The sequence below is a fragment of the Microcaecilia unicolor genome, chromosome 2 (genome assembly GCF_901765095.1).
Source record: "Microcaecilia unicolor chromosome 2, aMicUni1.1, whole genome shotgun sequence".
In the NCBI taxonomy this organism is placed as follows: domain Eukaryota; kingdom Metazoa; phylum Chordata; class Amphibia; order Gymnophiona; family Siphonopidae; genus Microcaecilia; species Microcaecilia unicolor.
In genome coordinates, this window is record NC_044032.1 from 117618614 (window position 1) to 117639728 (window position 21115).

General features: G+C 42.2%; 1 protein-coding gene across 1 annotated transcript in view; it reads left to right on the plus strand.

The window, feature by feature from the left end:
* The window catches only part of AP3B1 (adaptor related protein complex 3 subunit beta 1), a 1191861-nt gene that overhangs the window by 701366 nt on the left and 469380 nt on the right, over window positions 1-21115 (plus strand). The window contains exon 22 of the mRNA XM_030193246.1: window positions 18085-18194. Within this exon, the coding sequence (XP_030049106.1) occupies window positions 18085-18194 (110 nt within the window). The remainder of the gene's footprint in view (window positions 1-18084; window positions 18195-21115) is intronic.

Consider the following 21115-nt stretch of genomic DNA (forward strand, 5'->3'; position numbering starts at 1 on the left):
AGTTTGGTCCAGCTTATAACACATGACTCCCTGGTAACTGTTAGCTGATGTCCAGTAATCTGCTGTAAGTGCAACATGGGTTGCTTCATCAGAAGTGCTGAACCTTGCTCTTTTCCACATGGAACAGATCCCTGATGCAGTGGCGTAGCCAGATGTCAATTTTTGGGTGGGCCAACAGGTTGGATGGTGGGCAATAGACAGTGATGTGCTGGTAAATGTTTAACAACAGGCTCTCTCCCCGGTCCACTGTGCACCCCCCCCCCCCCCCGTCCACCTGTGCACCTCCCCTCAAAATTGCAGAGCTGGCTATAGCCGGGGAGAGAGCCTGGGGGGGGGGGGGGGGGGCTAATGCATTACTCTCTCCAGGAAAAAAAAATTAAGTGATCCCAGGTTCCAATTTAATTCATGTTTAATGTGGGATAAAATGCCATAAATAAGTAAATAAATATAAACTTTTAATGTTGAGCACCTGATTCTCAAAGTGGACATATTCCAAACACTATAATGAAAATAAAATGATTTTTTTCTACCTTTGTTGTCTGGTGACTGTTTTTCTGATCATGCCGGCCCAGTATCCGATTCTGCTGCTATCTGTCCTCTTAACTCCGTTTCCAGGGCTTCCTTTCCATTTATTTCTTTACTTTCCTCCTTCTTCATTTCTTGCTCTATATCCATAAGTAAAAGCTGGGTCCTCCGCAGACTTGACTGTCCAGTGGATCCAGCTTCTGCCTATTTTCTTCATCCATGTGCAGTTTTTCTCCCTTTTCCCTCATTTCCTTCCTCACTCTTCCATCCCCTCCATCCATGTCCAGCATTTCTTCTCTCTCCCTTCCCTCTCTTCCATCCATGTCCAGCAACCCTCCTCTCCCCTGTCCTTCCCTCCATCCATGTCCAGCAACCCTCCTCTCCCCTGCCCTCCCCTTCATACACCCATGTCCAGCAACCTTCCTATCTCCTCTTTCCTCCCCTCCATCCACGCATGTCCAGCAACTCTCCTCTCCCCTCCAGCCATCATACCTAGCAATTCTTTTCTCCCCTGCCTCCCTCTATCCATCCATCCCCAGCAATTCTCTTCTCTCTCCCCTTGTCCCCTCCATCCATCCATCCCCAGCAATTCTTTCCCTCCCTGCCCCCCTCCATTCATCCATCCCCAGCAATTCTCCTCTCTGCCCTGCCCCTATCCAGCCATACCCAGCAATTCTGTTCTTGCCCCTGCCCCCCTCTATCCATCTATACCAGCAATTCTCTTTTCTCCCCTGTCCCCTCCCTCCAGCCATCAGCGATTCTCTTCTCGCCCCCCCGCTCCCATCCATGTCCTGCGATTCCCCCTGCCCGCCCGGAGCCCTCTTCTCCCCCCCCCCCCCCAAAAAAAAAAATTTACAGTGCAGGCTGAGCTCCGTTCCCGCATCTGCCTCCCTCACTCTCACGGCAGCGCTTCCCAAACGCTGCCCACCGCCGCCACGATCGCGGGATTTACTCCCTCCATCTCAGCACTCAGCAGCAGGGTAGCGAATCATACACGCTGCCTCCTTCTAACCCGGAAGCCTTCCTCTGCCACTTCCGGGTTAGAAGGAGGCAGCTGTATGATTCGCTACCGCTGCTGCTGAGTGCTGAGAGGAGGGAGGTAAATCCCGCGATCGTGGTGGCTTTGGGAAGCGCTTCCGTGAGAGTGAGGGAGGCAGATGCGGGAACGGAGCTCAGCCTGCTCCCTCCACTCCACTGCCTGCCATGCTGGGTGGGCCTGAACCAAAACTGGGTGGGCCTGGGCCCACCCGTGGCTACGCCCCTGCTCGATGCATGCATCAATCTTTGGCCTGCTTGGAAGTATGTAGGCTTGGCATCCTGTTGCAGCCCTCAGAACTTCTTGGAGGCAATCATTACATTACATACGTTCATATTCCGCAGTTACCCATATAGGTTTTATATGGGTTACATCTGAAACCAGCCGTTTCTGGAGAAAAACAATCATGATAGAACAAATGCAATAAAAATAATATTACAAAAGACAGTTAATAGTTTATAAAACAATCAACCAATTAAGAATTGCTTGAAAATAAGTTTTAAGTGCTTCCTAAAATGAAAGTAACTTTGCAGTGATCTGATTTGTAACGAAAGTTCATTTGAAATTAGAGGAGCTTGATACATAAAGGAAAAAGTGTAACTACTCTTACATCAGAAACAATGTTAATGGGGGCGACCATCCTTGGCTATCCACCTTTCAATATAGCATTTGTAACGTTTTAATTTTGATTGGTCTATATGCTTCGTCTGACTCTTTTCTTGTAACTGAAGTAGGGTAGGCTGATGACTAGAAGTAAAAGCCTTTGGTGATTGTTGAGAATGCGATGATGACAAAAACGCATGTTTAGTGTGGCGATGGTAAGATAGAGGTGTTGTGCTGCGATACTTGAATTAGCCTCTACAATATTTACAGATCACCATTTGCCGATCTTTGAACATAAATCGTCCATTAAAGAGCAGCTTCATTTTCACTTACATTGGGCTAGACCAAACAGTGATAGCTGACTTTTGCCAAATGTCTGTTTCAACTGTTTCCCACCACCACCCCCACTCCCAAGAGTACAGCTTAACTGTATGCATTTTTGCAGTGGTACAGTAAATAACAGATTTGACATTCCAAATAGTACACAAAAAAGGGTAGATAAGATATCTAGCCCATGGTGGTCCAGTGTTTTTTTTTTTTTTATAGAGGCAAGATTCCTCCACTTATGACAGGGGCAGGCTAGTGATACTTCGGTAGTCGGAGGGAAGGTCTTGCCTCTTCAGTATCTATATTGGTTTTTAAATCTTTATATTGCCTAACCTCAGTCATTCTGCATCATTTACTCTATTGCTCCTCTTCTCAATTAATTTTTAAATTGAAGAATAGTAATACTCTCCTTTTTTCCCCCAGTTCATCACCTGGTATCTAAAAGAAATCATGAAAGATCTTGTATCAGTCTGCTAACTACTGGTGATCTTTTCTGATTGAAATAAGTCTTGAAAATTCCTATGTATCTTTTCATAAAAGGCTTAAGACCTATCTGTTTGCTGAATACTTATCTGCTAAAGTGGATTGATTGAAAATAACAACCATTAGCCCTTAATCTCCCTCCAGATCTACCCATCACTTACAGAACTATTATTTTACGCTCCTATAGTTCAGACATTTCGCTGCCAGAACCTTGCCATAAATTTTAGAGACTTTGGGTGCTTTTGTCTTAAGACAGAGATCCTACTTGGGTATTTTGGGGTGGGGGAAGGGGGGTTGGGGACTTGTCTCATAGCTGTTGATCCTTAGATTTTATTGATAACTTTCAATAAAGTTTTTTGAAAAGAAAAAAAAAAGAAGAACCTTTCATAAACTCTTTAACATTTTACTAGCTTTTGCCACACACTTAATCCCTGAACTTTTCTAAGTAGTGGAGCTATTTATGTGATCAAGAAGTATGAAACACTGATTGCATATTAACAGTTATCTATTCAATCTTGATGAATGTTTGAGCACCCCTTGATTCCTATTGCTCCAACTGCTCATAAATAGTACTCTGTCTATCTTAATGATCAACTTTTGTACTTTTTAACGTATGGAGGAGCACAAGGACACACATGCAACCTAATAATATTGTGTTAGAAGCCAACTTGTTATATCTGTTATATCAGTTTGTTTTTCTAATTATTGTTATATACTTGAAAATATTCAATAAAATATTGGACCAAAAAAAAGAATTGGCTAATGGTTAGTTAACCATTGCAATCAGATTTGTTTTATTTTATTGTAATTGTGACTTTATTGTATATTCTATCTTATTGTAAACTGCTCTGGATCCTTGTGGAAATTCAGCGGTATAAAATTGTGATTAGATTAGCGCCAAAGTGAAAGCTGTGGGATGATGTAACATAAATGGGGGCATAACCTCCATAGTAAACTTTATTCATTAAAATATTTCAGAATGCAATACGTTTGCATAAAGGTACGTTCTGTAAACCTAAGGGCGGATCACTTAGAGGACACACGAAAATGTTAATAGTACTTTTATAGTGTTTCTGGATATACACAGCACTTTTATTTCCATTGGTAACCACTTCAAAACAAGAGCTGCCTTATGCACCCCATGATTGCTAGCCCTCACAGCATGGAAACTGAGCAGTATGCAGTCTATATCTAGGACTGTAAGAGCCTAATCAGGGCATATCGGTTGCAGCAAGAAAACCATCTACCAGACATACCTATATTATTAACTGGAAAAGATTTTCCATCTGATATTTTATGAATAGCCACAACCCTATTCATTATTGTTTGACACCATTTGTACTACATACATATATGTCATTGTGGACTCCAAACTTCCACTCATCAAAATGCATATCAATACTCTTTTTCACATTCCAGTTAATAGGCTTCTGGGTTCCCAATTTTCTGGTTTTTATGTAAGGGTTTTTCCATGTGAAATTACCATTACAGAAGGTCCCTATGCTATGGGATCTTAATACGAAGTTGCTGTCCGAGCCAGTGGAGTCTGCTGTGCTTAAACATGCCACCTGGAAAACACTTTTCGTAGTAGTGATGCCCTCAGCTAGAAGAATAGGTGAACAAGGAATGGAGAAAAACATAGTAAAATGGAGGCAGATAGGTCACGTGGAGGGGCATAATTGAAAGGGACGCCCAAGTTTTGTTGAGGACGTTCTTGCAAAATGTCCCGATGGAGGGGCGGGGAAACTTGTATTATCGAAACAAGATGGACGTCCATCTTTCGTTTCGATAATAAGGTCGGGGACGCCCAAATCTTGAAATTTTGGTCGTTCTTAGAGATGGTCGTCCCTAGACTTGGTCGTTTCTGATTTTCGGCGATAATAGAAACCAAAGACGCCATCTCAGAAACGACCGAATGCAAGCCCTTTTGGTCATGGGAGGAGCCAGCATTTTGTAGTGCACTGGTCCCTCTGACATGCTGGACACCAACCAGGCACCCTAGGGGGCACTGCAGTGGGACTTCAGAAATTGCTCCCAGGAACATAGCTCCCGTACCTTGTCTGCTGAGCCCCCCAAACCCATTACCCCCAACTGTACACCCTACCATAGACCCTTATGGGTGAAGTGGGGGCACCTAGATGTGGGTACAGTGGGTTTCCTGGTGGTTTTGGAGGGCTCGCTGTTTCCTCCACAAACTTAGCAGGTAGGGGCGGAATGGGCTGGGTCCGCCTGCCTGAAGTGCACTGCACACACTAAAACTGCTGCAGGGACCTGCATACTGTTGTGATGGACCTGAGTATGACATCTGAGGTTGGCAAAAATATTTTGAAAGATATTTTTTGAGGGTGGGGAGGGGGTTATGACCACTAGGGGAGTAAGGGGAGGTCATCCCCAATTCTCTCCAGTGGTCATCTGGTCATTTTGGACACATTTGTGTGCCTAGGTCATAAGAAAAACAAGACCAGTAAAGTCATCCAAGTGCTCGTCAGGGATGCCCTTTTTTTTTCCATTATGGGTCGAGGACTTCCATGTGTTAGGCACGCCCAAGTCCTGCCTTTGTTACACCTCTGATACGCCTCCTTGAAGTTTGGAGGTCCCTGCGACGAACAACAGGTGGGGACGTCCAAATCGGCCTTTCCATTATACCGATTTGGACGATCCTGGAGAAGGAGGAGGCTATCTTCCAATTTGTGTCAAAAATGAGCCTGATAGTCTTTATCCTATGCACTTGTCCTAAACTTTCTTGAATTAAGATAGAATTCATCTCTTCCACCTCCACTGGGAGGCCATTCAACACATTGACTACTCTTTCTGTGTATAAATATTTCCTTAGTTTGCTCCGAGTCTGTTCAATTTCACCTTTCACATTCTCCTAATATCTGTAAACATGTACACCAGTGGTTCCCAAACTTTTTTTTGGTTCATGGCACCCTTTGTGTCCAAGAAATTTCTGTGAGTCTGACGTCGACTCACAGAAAACAGAACGAAGCCTTGCGCCGGAAAGAAGGGGACCTCGGCTGGCGGGGTTTGGGGTCCCCCACCAGCAAAGGTAGCCGACGGCGGGGAGGCGGGGGTTGAGAGGGTCGTCGGCAGGGGGGGTCCATGGCCAAATCTACAGGGGCCCATTCCTCCGTGGACCCACGTTGCTACGCCACTGGTCGGAGACTCCATTATCAGAGGCATTAACTTAGGAGCACAGTTCAGGGGTTCCAGCCTAGTGAAATGTCTTCCAGGATCTTCAGCTACAAGATGTACAGACCAAATTACTGAAAAGTGATCCGAGAAGAGAACAAAACTTCAAATATTGATGTTGTAATTCACCTAGGAACAAATGACCTGGCCAACAATAGGCAAGTTTACAGCACAGAGAGCTTGCCCAGAAGCTTGGGGCGGGACTGAAATCTTTGGTTCCGACTGTGGCTTTTTCTGAAGTAATTCCTACGTGGGGGGGGAGAGGAAAGACTGTGAAAAACAGTGGAATTCAGTAAGTGGTTGAGTCTTGGTGTAAAAAAGAAGGTTTTAGATACATAGGAGCATGGGGTAATACGTGGAAAAATAACAGGCTGTACTGTAATGATGGGCTACATCTTTCGCGGACGGGAAAAAGGATCCTTGGGGAGAAATTCAGACAGTATGTTTCTAGACATTTAAACTAGAGTGAGGAGTGGCCTAGTGGTTAGGGTGGTGGACTTTGGTCCTGGGGAACTGAGGAACTGAGTTCGATTCCGGCACAGGCAGCTCCTTGTGACTTCTGGGCAAGTCACTTAACCCTCCATTGCCCACGCATAGTAGCTGCCATGAGTGGGAAAAGCGCGGGGTACAAATGTAAAAAAAAAACTAGAGGGTGGGGGTGACAAAAGGAAACAAGGGGTTTCAGAAAGTCATCCCCAGAATAAACATGATGACAGAGGTTTGAAAGGTAATGTAAATATAGAAAACCACTGTAAACTCACTAAGCACATGGAAAGCTATGAGCACAAATGCTGAGAGTCTAAGTAAAAAGGTTCAAGACTTGTAAGCCCTGATATTTGAAGAAAAACTATGCTAGGGTCTCCCTATAACCAGCCCCTCCAAATGACACACTGATTACAATTTATAAACAAATTACTACTCTATGAAAAGTTATTTCATTATTCTTCTTCTGTGTACGTTCCGTATGCTGCACAAGCCAGCATGTTGAAATTATAAGTGAGATTAAATAAAATGCTACCAACAATAAAAATTAAAACGTGGATGCAGCAGCTCATAGGTTTGCTTGCTTTGTTGAATGGGAAAGGGAAAACAGAGACTGACCTATTGGCTTCAACTTTTTCACTTCATCTTGTCTCTGTTTTCGTCCAACATCCTGACAGCAAAACGAGTCCCGAAGGCATCAATGCTCCTGTGTCCCCAATGGCCGCACAAAAAAAAAAGCAAGCATGAGGCCGCAGCAGCCTTCAGGCATGCACTGTCGGCTTTCTGGTCCTCTGCCCCCTATCGACGTCAACTTTCAGTTCCAGGAACAGAGGGACCATCAGAACTGACAGACATGCTTGAAGGCTACTGCAGCCCTGTGCATGCCTTTTTGTTGTTGTTGTTTTGCAGCCACTGCTGTCTGTGTAGCGGTTCAGGTGGTGGCAGGAGGGAGGTCGGGATTTGCCCTCGGCTTACCTTTTGTCCAAATTCTCATCAGAATCCCTGGTGAGAGACCCCTTTACACTGTGGACTGAAAAGAACTAAATCCATCAGAAAGTCTACTGCTACTAATCATTTCTATAATGTTACTAGATGTACGCAGCGCTGTACACATTATATGCAGGAAAGTTTCTCTGTCCCTAGGGGGCTCCAATATAAGGTTTTGTACCTGGGGCAATGGAGGGTCAGTGACTTGCCCAAAGTCACAAGGGAGCTGCAGTGGGAATCATACCCAGGTTGCCAGGATCAAAGCCCCCAGTACTAACCATTAGGCTACATCCGTTGACCCTCCCCCCAACAGAATTGGTATTTCCATCACTAAATAAACTCTAGCAAATTGGTTAACATCTTTGTGGGGCACACACAGATAACAACCTTTTTGAGGTGTTATTGGGGAACCTGACAGTATAGATTACTAAAAGAACAGAACTTTTGCCACATTCAGCATTAGACAATGTAGTATCAGAAGCAAATGTTTCTTACTTATCTCTAAATCTGAGCTCACAACATCCAACTAATGACAGAAGTAACTCCACAAACAAGTATTATAAAATAGCTTATGTATTTGCAATAACAGCAAAGATAATGTTACGTTTGCTGGAATTCAGTGCCAAAAAATGAAAATTCTGCAAAAAAACCCACACCAAAATTCTGCACACACAATTTTCAATTTTTTTGCAGTCCCCTCCCTCCCACCCACAGCATCCCCCTTTTTTTCCATCCCCCCCCCTCTCACCCACCACTCCCCTTTTTTTTGCAGCCCCTCCCTTCCAGCCACAGGATCTCTTTTTTTTATTTTTGACAACCACCCACAACATGCCCCCCTTTTTTAGCGGCTCCCTCCCTCCAGACACTCCTGGCCTCACCTGAGGTAGGAGGAGTAGGAGCTGCAGCGGGATTACCTCTTCAGGGATAGGAAAGAACCCCACTTTTTCCTGCCCCGCTGGCTGCCTTGCTTTTTCAAAATGATCACAAGACTTGAAACGGTAGGTGAGATTACTGCTTGAAGTCGCAGCAGCCATTTGAAAAGCACAGCACCATCAAGAGAGGCCGAAGGGGCCAGTAGACCACCAGGTAGTGCACAGATAGACCAGGCAGCAGCAGTGGGCAGAGAGTCAGGATTCTGCATGGAATTGTTAAATTCTGCACGACTGGGGAATTCTGCGCAAATTCCTGTGCTCCGCAGTCGTACAGAATTCTGGAGTATAATGGGCATAGAAGGCAAGAATAAAAACCCAGGAGCCTTATCAAAGGAGCAGTCACACATTACACTAGACGGGACTTTTAATTCTGTCAACTATCTAAACCCACAGAATTACGTAAGAGTACATAACAAATATACAACCTGATGCCGACGTCCAGCAGGTGGCAGAGTGTTCCTCAGATGGTCAGTCAGACAGCAGGGCTGCTCTTCAGATGGAATGTCAACCACCAGCCTTTGTATCAGATATGAGCCCTCTTTATACAGAAATCATGAACTGCAGCTGGCTAATGACGTGCATTCTGGCCTTGTGGGAGATGCCGACATACTTTTGTTTATCCTCTGCTTTTGTGTTGTCAAGGGCCACAAGATTGTCTCACTAGCACCACATTGAAGGGGTAACCTTAATAAGGAGCTGGGGTTTCATAAACAGGTGCAATTTTGCCATCCGCATCATCTCTCCAGTTCAATGAAAGATTCCAAGAGTCCTTGGCTGGTTTAGCCATGATGTCGATGCTGATGACAACATTGTTATTCTGGTACATTGACTACCCTTGTCAGCATTCTTTTCTCTGTATGCAAGACAGAGGCTCATTAAACAACAGGCTTTGGCAATGAAAAGATGAAATAAGTCTGAGTCTGCATTTTTAAGATCAGGTTGTTAATTCTGGATAGTGCCGTGTGCTATAATCCCATATACCTTATTTTGCTCCTACATCTTGCAACTGCAAATGCCAGAAGCCTAAGAAATGAGATGGGAGGGTTAGAATATATTGCACTGAATGATAAAATAGATTATAATAGGCATCTCTGAGACCTGATGGAAGGAGGGTAACCAGTGGGACACCATCATACCAGGATACAAATTATATCCCAGGGATAGGGTAGATCGAATTGGTGGAGGGGTGGCATTATATGTTAAGGAGGGCCTTGAATCGAATAGACTAAACTTTTGCATCCATATGGATTGAAATTCTATGTATAAAGGGGAAAAGGATAGTGATAGGAGTGCACTACTGTCTAACTGCCCAGGATAAACAGATAGATGTAGAAATGTTATCAGAAATCAGGGAGGCTAACAAACTGGACAACACAATAATAATGGGTGATTTCAATTACCTTGATATTGACTAGATAAATGTAACATTAGGGCATGCTAGAGAAGTAAAATTCCTTGATGAAATTTATGGAGCAGCTGGTCAGGAGCCAACAGGAGAAGGAACAATTCCAGACCTAGTCCTTAGTGGAGTTCATGATCTGGTGCAGGAGGCAATGGTGATAATAGTGATCATATGATCAGATTTGATATAAGCTCTGGAGTAAGTACATACAGGAAATCCAATACATTAGCATTTAATTTTCAAATGGAGGCTATGATAAAATGAGAAGAACATTGGGAAAAAAAACTTAGAGGAACATCTGCAAAGGTCAAAGATTTACATCCGGTGTGGATGCTGTTCAAAAATACCATCCTGGAAACCCAGGCCAAGTTATTCCATATATTAAAAAGGAGGAAGGAAGACCAAATGACAGCTAGCATGGTTAAAAGGTTAGGTGATGGAAGCCATTAGAGCTAAAAGAAAAGGATCTGACTGAAAGTAATAGGAAACAGCACAAGGAATGACAAGTCAAATGCAAAAATGCTGATAAGGAAGGCAAAGAGAGACTTTGAAAAGAAAATTGCATGAGGCAAAAACACATGGTAAAACTTGTTTAGGTATATTAAAAGCAAGAAGCCGGCAAAAGAATCAGTTGAACTGCTAGATGACCGAGGGGTAAAAAGGACACTCAGGGAAGACAGACCATAGCGGAGAGATGAAATGAATTCTTCAGTCTTCACCGAGGGAAGATGCGGGAGAGATACCAGTACCAGAAATGGTATTCAGTGTTGACGAGTCAGAGAAACTGAATCAAATCTCTGTAAATCTGGAAGATGTCATGGCACAATTTGACAAATTGAAGAGTGTAAAATTGCCTGGACTGGATGATATACATCCCAGATTATTGATAGAATTGAAAAATGAACTTGCAGAACTATTGTTAGTAATATGTAATTTATCTTTAAAATCAAGCATGGTACCAGTAGATTGAAGGATGGCCAATGTAATGACGATATATATATTTTTAAGGATTCCAGAGGTGATCCGGGAAATTACAGACCGGTGATCCTGACGTTGGTGCCGGGCAAAATGGTAGAGACTATTATAAAGAACAAATTTACAGAGCATATACATAATCATGGATTAATGAGATAAAGCCAGCATGGATTTAGTGAAGGGAAATCTTGCCTCACTAATCTATTACATTTCTTTGAAGGGGTGAACAAACGTGTGGATAAAGGTGAACAACAATATTGTGTATTTGGATTTTCAAAAGGCATTTGACAAAGTACCTCATGAAAGATTCTAGAGGAAATTGAAAAGTCATGGGATAGGAGGTAGTGTTCTATTTTGGATTAAAAACTAGTTAAAAGATAGATAGAAAACAGAAACTAGGATTAAATGGTTAGTGTTCTCAATGGAGAAAGGTTGATAGTGGAGTTCCGCAGGGGTCTGTTCTGCTGCTTTTTAACACATATATATAAATGATCGAGATATGAGAACAACTAGTGAAGTAATTAAATTGGAGGGTGGCCAATGTAACACCGATTTTTAAAAAAGGTTCCAGAGGAGATCCGGGAAATTATAGACCGGTGAGTCTGACTTCAGTCCAGGGGAAAATGGTAGAGGCTATTATCAAAACAAAATTACAGAGCACATCCGAGGACATGGATTACTGAGACCAAGTCAGCACGGCTTTTGTGTGGGGAAATCTTGCCTGACCAATTTACTTCAATTCTTTGAAGGAGTAAACAAACGTGGACAAAGGAGAGCCGGTTGATATCATGTATCTGGATTTTCAAAAGGCGTTTGACAAGGTATCTCATGAAAGGCTACAGAGGAAATTGGAGGGTCATGGGATAGGAGGAAATGTCCTATTGTGGATTAAAAACTGGTTGAAGGATAGGAAACAGAGAGTGGGGTTAAATGGGCAGTATTCACAATGGAGAAGGGTAGTTAGTGGGGTTCCTCAGGGGTCTGTGCTAGGACCGCTGCTTTTTAATATATTTATAAATGATTTAGAGATGGGAGTAACTAGCAAGGTAATTAAATTGCTGATGACACAAAGTTATTCAAAGTCTTTAACTTGCGAGAGGATTGTGGAGTGGAGAAGTGGCCTAGTGGTTAGGGTGGTGAACTTTGGTCCTTGGGAACTGAGGAACTGAGTTCGATTCTCACTTCAGGCACAGGCAGCTCCTTGTGACTCTGGGCAAGTCACTTAACCCTCCATTGCCCCAGGTACAAATAAGTACCTGTATATAATATGTAAGCTGCATTGAGCCTGCCATGAGTGGGAAAGCGTGGGGTACAAATGTAACAAAAATAAAAAATAAATAAATTGTGAAAAAATTACAGAAGGACCTTACGAGACTGGGAGACTGGGCGGCTAAATGGCAGATGACGTTTAATGTGAGCAAGTGGAAGGTGATGCATGTGGGAAAAAAGAACCCGAATTATAGCTGCGTCATGCAAGGTTCCACGTTAGGAGTTACGGACCAAGAAAGGGATCTGGGTGTTGTCATCGATAATACACTGAAACCTTCTGCTCAGTGTGCTGCTGTGGCTAAGAAAGCGTATAGAATGTTGGGTATTATTAGGAAAGGTATGGAAAACAGGTGTGAGGATGTTATAATGCCATTGTATCGCTCCTCGGTGCGACCGCACCTTGAATATTGTGTTCAATTCTGGTCGCCGCATCTCAAGAAAGATATAGTAGAATTGGAAAAGGTGCAGCGAAGGGCGACTAAAATGATAGCGGGGATGGGACGACTTCCCTATGAAGAAAGACTAAGGAGGCTAGGGCTTTTCAGCTTGGAGAAGAGACGGCTGAGGGGAGACATGATAGAGGTATATAAAATAATGAGTGGAGTGGAACAGGTGGATGTGAAGCGTCTGTTCATGCTTTCCAAAAACACTAGGGCTAGGGAGCATGCAATGAAACTACAGTGTAGTAAATTTAAAACAAATCGGAGAAATTGTTTCTTCACCCAACCGCATAATTAAACTCTGGAATTCGTTGCTGGAGAACATGGTGAAGGCGGTTAGCTTGGAAGAGTTTAAAAAGGGGTTAGATGGTTTCCTAAAGGACAAGTCCATAAACCACTACTAAATGGACTTGGGAAAAATCCACAATTCCAGGAATAACATGTATAGAATGTTTGTACGTTTGGGAAGCTTGCCAGGTGCCCTTGGCCTGGATTGGCCGCTGTCGTGGACAGGATGCTGGGCTCGATGGACCCTTGGTCTTTTCCCAGTGTGGCATTACTTATGTACAAGAAGACCTTACGGGATTGGGCATTCAAATTGTAGATGATGTTTAATGTGAGCAAGTGCAAAGTGATGCATGTGGCAAAGAGGAACCCGAACTATAGCTGCGTGATGCAAGGTCCCATATTAGAAGTCACCGACTAGGAAAGCAATCTAGGTGTATCATTGGCGATACATTGAAATCATCTGCTCAGTGTGCAGCAGCGGCCAAGAATGCAAATAAAATGTTAGGTATTATTAGGAAAGGATTGGAACACAAAAACAAGAATGTTATAATACCTTTGTATAACTCCATGGTGCGACCGCAATTGTGTGCAATTCTGGTCACTGCATCTCAAAAAAAGATATAGTGAAATTAGAGAAAGTACAGGGATATAGGGAATGGGACACCCCTATGAGGAAAGACTGAAGCAGCTAGGGCTCTTCAGCTTGAGAAAAGACAGCTGAAGGGGAGATATGATAGAGGTATATAAAATAATGAGTGGAGTGGAATGGGTAGACATGAATTGCTTGTTTACTTTTTCCAAAAATACTAGGACTAGGAGGCACGCAATGAAACTACAAAGTAGTAAATGTAAAACAATATTTCTTCACTCAATGTGTAATTAAACTCAGGAATTCATTGCCAGAGAATATGGTAAAAGCAGTTAGCTTATCGGGTTTAAAAAAGGTTGGCTATCTTCCTAAAGTAAAGTCCATAAGCCATTATTAAGATAGACTTGGGGAAAATTCACAGCTTATTTCTAGGATAAGCAGCATAAAATGTATTGTACTGTTTTGGAATCTTACCAGGTAAAATTGCGGCGCCATTTTTCCAGGTCCCTTGAGCGGGGTCGATCCTGTGTAAGCAGCCGGCTATGATAAAAATTAAACCCCTGAAGATGCCAGTTGGCGAAATGCAGTGCAAGTGTTGGGTTTAATGATTAAGATTATATCTGGTGCTGAATGTTAAATTTTGGCCATTACGGAAGGTGGAGTAGTGAGCCAATAAGAGATTACCCAAGGAAGAACCGTGACACTAGTAACTGAGAATGATGACGGAACTGTACGATCTAATTACTTGATACCAACTGTGAAGCTTGAAGAAGAGTCATTTGATTGGATGGAAAAATACAATTATTATGAACTGAGGCTTCTTAAAAGCGATGTGACATTTATGTTATGTGTAATTGCAATTTTGAAAAGAAAAAGTGATAATGCAACTGTTTTGCTAAGTACCTTAGCATATTTGTAAAGAACCAATTATAAGTTGTCAACCTGTTTACGGGAAGTGATAGCCTAGTATCATGTGATCACCTTTGGTTTGAAGCAGATTTAATGAGGTTTGATGTGAGGTGTATGTATGTGGTTTGAGACTGAGTGAATGTAGATATAAGCACACTGTTTGATATGTAAAAACCATAAAGCGGAATTTTTAAGAAGAATAAATTGATGTAAAATTGGAAACGCAGTTGCTTGAGTTATAGTATGAATATTCATTGTGGATATCCTGGAAACCTGACTGACTGGGGTGCTTCCAGGACCAGGTTTGGGAACCACTGCACGAAAATAAAATCTCATATCTGAGTCACTGAACCTACAGTGGCTGTCCTGAAGGCTTCTTTGCTGAATGCTATTGTAAAAGAGAGATCTGATTTTTGCTTCATATCTTGGACCAGACCACAGTAAGGAAACCATGCTTTTGGACAAGTTGTGCTGGCCAATATTGCAGCTCTAGCATTGGTTTTATGTGTGGGCTGCTTCTGAAACTGGACAATACATATAGAGATGACTAGCCCTGAGCTTGGGAGTTTCAAAATGCATTCCATCTTAAAATTTGTATTCTTGAGCTGTGGAACTAATTGAGGAGCTAAAGACACTGCTGTGTGCAGGAAGTACCATGCATACTTAGAACTTTTGTATTACTTTCTGAGCTTGACCTGTTTCATCAGAGCAACATGCTATGATGCCACCCACTTGTGTGGCCACTTTGTGGACTCCTATATTACCCTTGTACCTGCCTCACCATTGTTTGAGATCTGAGACTGATATGCGGCTATCTGTTGATAAGATGGCACAGACTCAGTATGCTGAGACTACAGCTACTGTTAGCTCTGTGGCAGTGATGTGGAATAAACTAGCTGTGCCTTTATGGTTGAGTAATGGGATACATTAGTTTAAGACATTTTTTAAACACATTGTTTATTCATGTTGTTTGATTGAATGAGTATGTACAGCGGGATCTGTTTGATGCTTTTATGTTTCAATATATTTATTGGTGACAGATCTGATACATATCTCTTCTTTCTTCACCTGTACAAACAATAGGCAAAATACCCAATACAACATTCACTAAGTTCGCTATCATTCCTGCCATCCAGTTTTACCCCGCCATTTTTGATGCACCCCCTCTTTCCCCTCCTTCCCATCCCTCCCCCCCCCCCCCCTTTTTTAATTAGGTGCTAAACATCAAGTTCCCCCCCCCCCCCCCAACACATAAAGAACAGTCCCATCCAAACAATTGAACTCATGAGGCCAGAGGCCACTGACCTCCCGAGGAGCCTTGTCTCTTATAGCCCCTCGTTGATTATCATCGCCTCTATAAACTACTAACTTTGTTGCACCAATGCAGAACAGTCCATAGGAACAAGTGCGTCCAACTTGAACTAGCAATAGGCTGTTGGCCCTAAACGTCCCAACATACCTTTATAAACATCTGCAGTTAGCTACTGTGCCACCTTGTAGCTATTGTGAGTTATATATCCTCTCTTCCCTCCCCTATCCCCCTTCCCCCCCCTCCCTGATTATCAATCCCCCCCTCCATTCCCACTCTTCTTGTACTTACAATACCCATCTTACATTTGCATGGAGTTCATCACTAGGCTGCGAGTCCAGTGGTTGAGGGATTGAACATAGGGTTCCCAAATTGCCCAAAATTCTTTTCCCCGCTTTAAAGATCCCCTAACATCTTTAGCCTCCCATAAGACCAACCTATGTAAACTGTTTCGCCAGTGCCAAAATGATGAGGTTTCTTCCTGTATCCAGTACTGCATTATACACTGCTTCCCTATTATGCAGGCTTTATAAAGAAATTGTCGTTCATAGCGCCTAAAAGTGGTCCTACTTCCTCTAAAGCCCAATAAACATACTTGAGGCGTCAGAAGAAGTCTTTTGTGCATCAGGCGTTCACAGTAATTCTGTATAGTACTCCAGAACCGCCCCACATGTATACATTCCCAAAGCATGTGTATTAAGGATGGTTCTGTACTTTCACATTTGGGACATTTACACCTCGTAATCCTCCCCGCATAAAACGCCTGCTTGGGCGAAAAATAAGCTCTCATAATTACTCTATATTGGGTTTCTCGATGTCTAGCACTCGAGACATGATCTTTAATTTCTTTGATATATTCTAAGATATCTTCTTCTCTGCTTACCATTCCCATTTCCTGAGTCCATTTTTGCGCTACCCTATCAAATTTTTAGGGGGCGTCGCCTTTGTGAGTGCCTCATATAGCCTTGATACTGTCACCTGTTGATACCCTGGGGGCAAAAAGAACTTCTCTAGCTTCTGGAATATTCCCCGCTTACATCCTGTCCTTATTACTCTAGTGGCGTAGACCTTCACCTGTAAATACGAGTACCAATCTATACTACGCTGATGCTTTTGAGGAGATGATTTTGTGTAGTGGGATACAGCAGCAGTTTATTGTGCAAAACTGTGTACTGTACAATGCAATACAATATATACTTCTACCCTGCAAGTCCCATTTGAGTTCTATGCAGTTTACAGACATCAAGGACCTGGGCAAATCCCAGGAAAATACAAAAACATATCAATTTTAAAATTACTAACCAGAACAAAATAAATAAAACATCACAGCAATTTATGAATGGACTAAAAAAGATGAGTTTTAAGTACCTTTCTAAATGAAAAATAGTTGAGAATCTGCTGAATAGTTAAAGGAAGCAAATTTCACCAATGAGGAGACTGATAGGAAACCATACCATTAAATATACTTTTATAAATCACTTTTTTTGGGTTAGGAAACTGTAATGTTAAGTATGTTAATATGTATGTTTTTTTAAATGTAACTCACCTAGGTTTTAGGTGGGCTATAAATATAAAACAAAATCGATAGATATTTCTTCCACTGCTGATGCACTTTAACTGCAGTAATCCAATTTGAACTACACTTTACCATGTGCTAAGGCTACCTTTAGCACTGCAAATGGTAAATTTTTCTATTGTGCTAATGATGGCCACATGCTAATTTTCCCATTAGTTCATGGCCATTAGTGTGTGAGCACATACCAACACCTATTTTCTAGGTGGTAAGGGCTCATGCACTAACCAGGATCTAATTGGTTAGCACATGGCATTGTAGCTGCGCTAACCAATTAGTGCAGAACATGCCTACTTTCCTCCCCCATATTGCCCCCCAGTGCTAACCCCCGCCCCCCAACACCTTTTTTTAGTGCGTGGGTAGCACGTGCACATGTAAGAACTACCGCGGGATGCCTGAGCATGCACTGCAGTAGTGCTTTTTAAGCTACAGCAAGCACACATTAGTAATTACTACTGCAGCTTAGTAAAAGGGCCTCTTTGAAGTGTGAATCAGTTTGCGTACCGGAAGAGAGCTTTCACATTTTGGTGTCAATACTAAATTACAAACCGAAGAATACATACATGGTAGTAGCATTACAGATTGTAAATTCAGGTATATCACTAATGTCAGATAATTGAAAAACATATTAATCTCTTAATTATCTAAAAAATGTACTATTATTGAAAGTATTAGGTATGTTGCAAAATTAATGTAGTATTTCTATATTTCATGAATTTTGCTTTTTATATGCCATTAGTAACCTTAACCTTTTTCTTACAGTCAATCCAGTTTCATCTTCTGCAAAAGCTCTCAGCTCTACTATGATGTCTCCAAGTTTAGTAGAAGATCTGCAAGGTTTATCATTGTCTAATTTTTCACCCGTCATCATTGTAAGTAATTTAATCTAAATTTTTACAGCATTGCATGTTTTTAAATATTGTGCATAAAGTGGAATGGTGTAGTAATGGTAATTTTAAAATTCTGCAAGTTATATTGGAATATCTCTGTTTGGCATTATTTTTGGCTTTACTTGTAAAATGAGTGGAGGAGTAGCCTAATGGTTAGTGCAGTGGACTGAGATCCTGGGGAACTGGATTCAACTCCCACTGCATCTGCTTGTGATCCTAGGCAAGTGACTTAACCCTCCATTGCACCAGGTACAAAAAAAAAAAACCAACAACTTAAGATTGTGAGCCCACTAGGGATAGAGAAAGTACCTACATATAGGGGCCATTTTACTAAAGGGTTGCCGCATGGCAATCCAGCACTAGTAGTGATCCACTGGGTTAGTGCGGAGCTCTTACCACCTCAGTAGGTGGTGGTAAGGGTTCCTTGGAAATGGCCACACTGTAAGTGTTTACCGCATGGCCATTTCCTTTTTCGGACTTTTTACCCTCTGCAGCTATGGCAAGGCCCCTTTTACCACAGCTTGGTAAAAAGGGCCCATAATGGGTACAGTGCTGCATATGTCTAGTAGTGCTATAGAAATGATAAGTAGTAGTTATAGTCGTACTAAAATGTAGCATGATTGAGTAGCCAGATAATGGAACTGTTGTCTTTTTATTGTAAAAACTAATAAAGAAAAAAAAAGGGAACAAGAGCTTCTCATACAAACTAATATGAAATGGGATGCTTAATTTGAACACCAGTGAGAGAAAAAAATAAGAGTGGTTAAACTCTTTTTTGCAGTAATATATATAGAGTTCATATTAAGTACATATGGTTCTTATACATATTTTTTATTGTAAATAATATATCACTTCCTTTAATCTAAACTTAAGTTGTACAGATTCTGAGGGAGTAAAATGGGGATCTGAAGTTAGCGTATCAGATGTCCTTTCTATGGGCCTCTTTTACCAAGCCATGCTAGTGGTTCCCTTGCGGCAGTGCCGACGACCAGGGACCGCTAGCACAGTTTGATAAGAGGCCATATATTTTGACAAAAATCTTTTTTTTAATATTAGCTTTTGTGAACTGACAATTCCTGGTCTAATATTTTGCCTTTTACCTTTTAAAAAAATGTATTAGCTTTTTCTGTATTGTGTCTTTAAAGCCTGTGACTATATAACTTTATCAGAAACCTGCCTAGTAGCTTTCTGCTCCTTGACCCCTAGCAGTTGCGAAGACCTCCCCGAGTATGTTTGCTATAGCTCTGACAGGAGCTGACAGGCACCAAAGAAAGTGGAAGACTGAGATAGGAATGGTGTGAGAAGAGGTTTGAAGTCCAAGGAAACCTAAGTAAACTTTAGTCGTTAAACCTTTTCAGAATAAGAAATACATGGAGGTACAGGGGCTGAATCACTAAGGGCTCCTTTTACTAAGCGACGGTAAGCCCAACGTGGGCTTACTGTTCGCTAAACGGGAAGTACTGCCAGGCTACTACAGCAGCCCGGTGGTACTTCTCACCCCTGGCACACTTTCATTTCTGGCGCTACAAAAATGTATTTATTTTTGTAGCGCCAGAGTGTACCCTGCGGGGGAGCCCTTATCGCCATCTCAGTGGGTGGCGGTAAGGGCTCCCCCCTGAAATGGCCTTGCGGCAAGTGCTTTGCCTGCTGTGGTAAAAGGGGGTGTTGGTGCACTTGTAAAACACGCACTGATGCCAGCACCAGGCCCGTTTTGCCGCAGCTTTGGTAAAAGGAGCCCTTAAGGCCACCACAAATAAATATTAATGATATTACTATTGTATCATGCTAGAAAATTAAGTACTAACTATTCAGGTAACATACATACCTTCCCCAAGGAATTTACAGTCTTAAGTGGGTACCTGAACCAGTGGGAGCTAGTGATTTGCCCAAGGTCATAAGGATTTGTCCACAAGAGAAGTAGGGTACAAACCCTGTCTTTTCTGGTTCTTAGCCCATTGCTTTAACCTCAGAATGGACAAACTTTTTTTTTTTTTTTTTTTCATTTTCCTAAGGATCAGATTAGGGCTTTTATCTTGGTGTAGCTTGGTGGCAAACCCAGAAGTCAAACCTGTAGTAGTTAAAATAAATAAAGTAGATGAGCTGTTTGTGGATTAGGAAAATGACAGCTAGTGAATGGCTTCAAGAAGGAGTGCAAAACAGGAACTGGCACAGGCTAGGACAGATAGGTCTGCTGAGGGACTGAGGAAAGTCATCTACAGGCTGTAGTTTGCAAACCTCTCTGCTAGATACTAGGCTATGCCTCTTCCTTTCTTGGTATGCTTGCTAGAATTGTCATGAGCTGCCTGGTCAAAAAGCTAATGAGATGCTGAGTTCACATAAGATCTGTTCCGAAGGCACTGTGGGCCTTTAAACAGATGCATGATCTGCATTTTAAAACCCTGCACACTAGCTAGCCCAAAGTGCAAGGGTAGTTAGCAAAGGGAGTCCAAATCCAGCAAGACATATTGCTTTAATGTGTCTCTGATCACCTCCTCCCTTTCCACCTGACAAAGATAAACATAAAAACATGGAAACAGAGAAAACGACAGCAGATAAAAACCATATGGCCTATGCAGTCTAACCATCTATACCAACTGCTAGTATCTACTATCCTTTCCTCTCCCCTGGAGATCCTCTGTGCTTCATACATTTCACATTTCACCTTTATTTGATATACCACAAATAAACATGTAAGCTGTTTACAATAAATAAAACGAACAGTGAAGAAAAGTGGGTAAACATACAAGGAGGTCTATAATACAATCAATGTAAATATAATAAATAAGATAGGAAGGAAGGAAGGAAGGAAGGAGGAGTTATACCTTGAGACTCAGGAGGGTATGAGATGTTCAGAACACGAGCCTGTGATGATGTGAGGACGTTCCTATAGAAGGATTGCACTA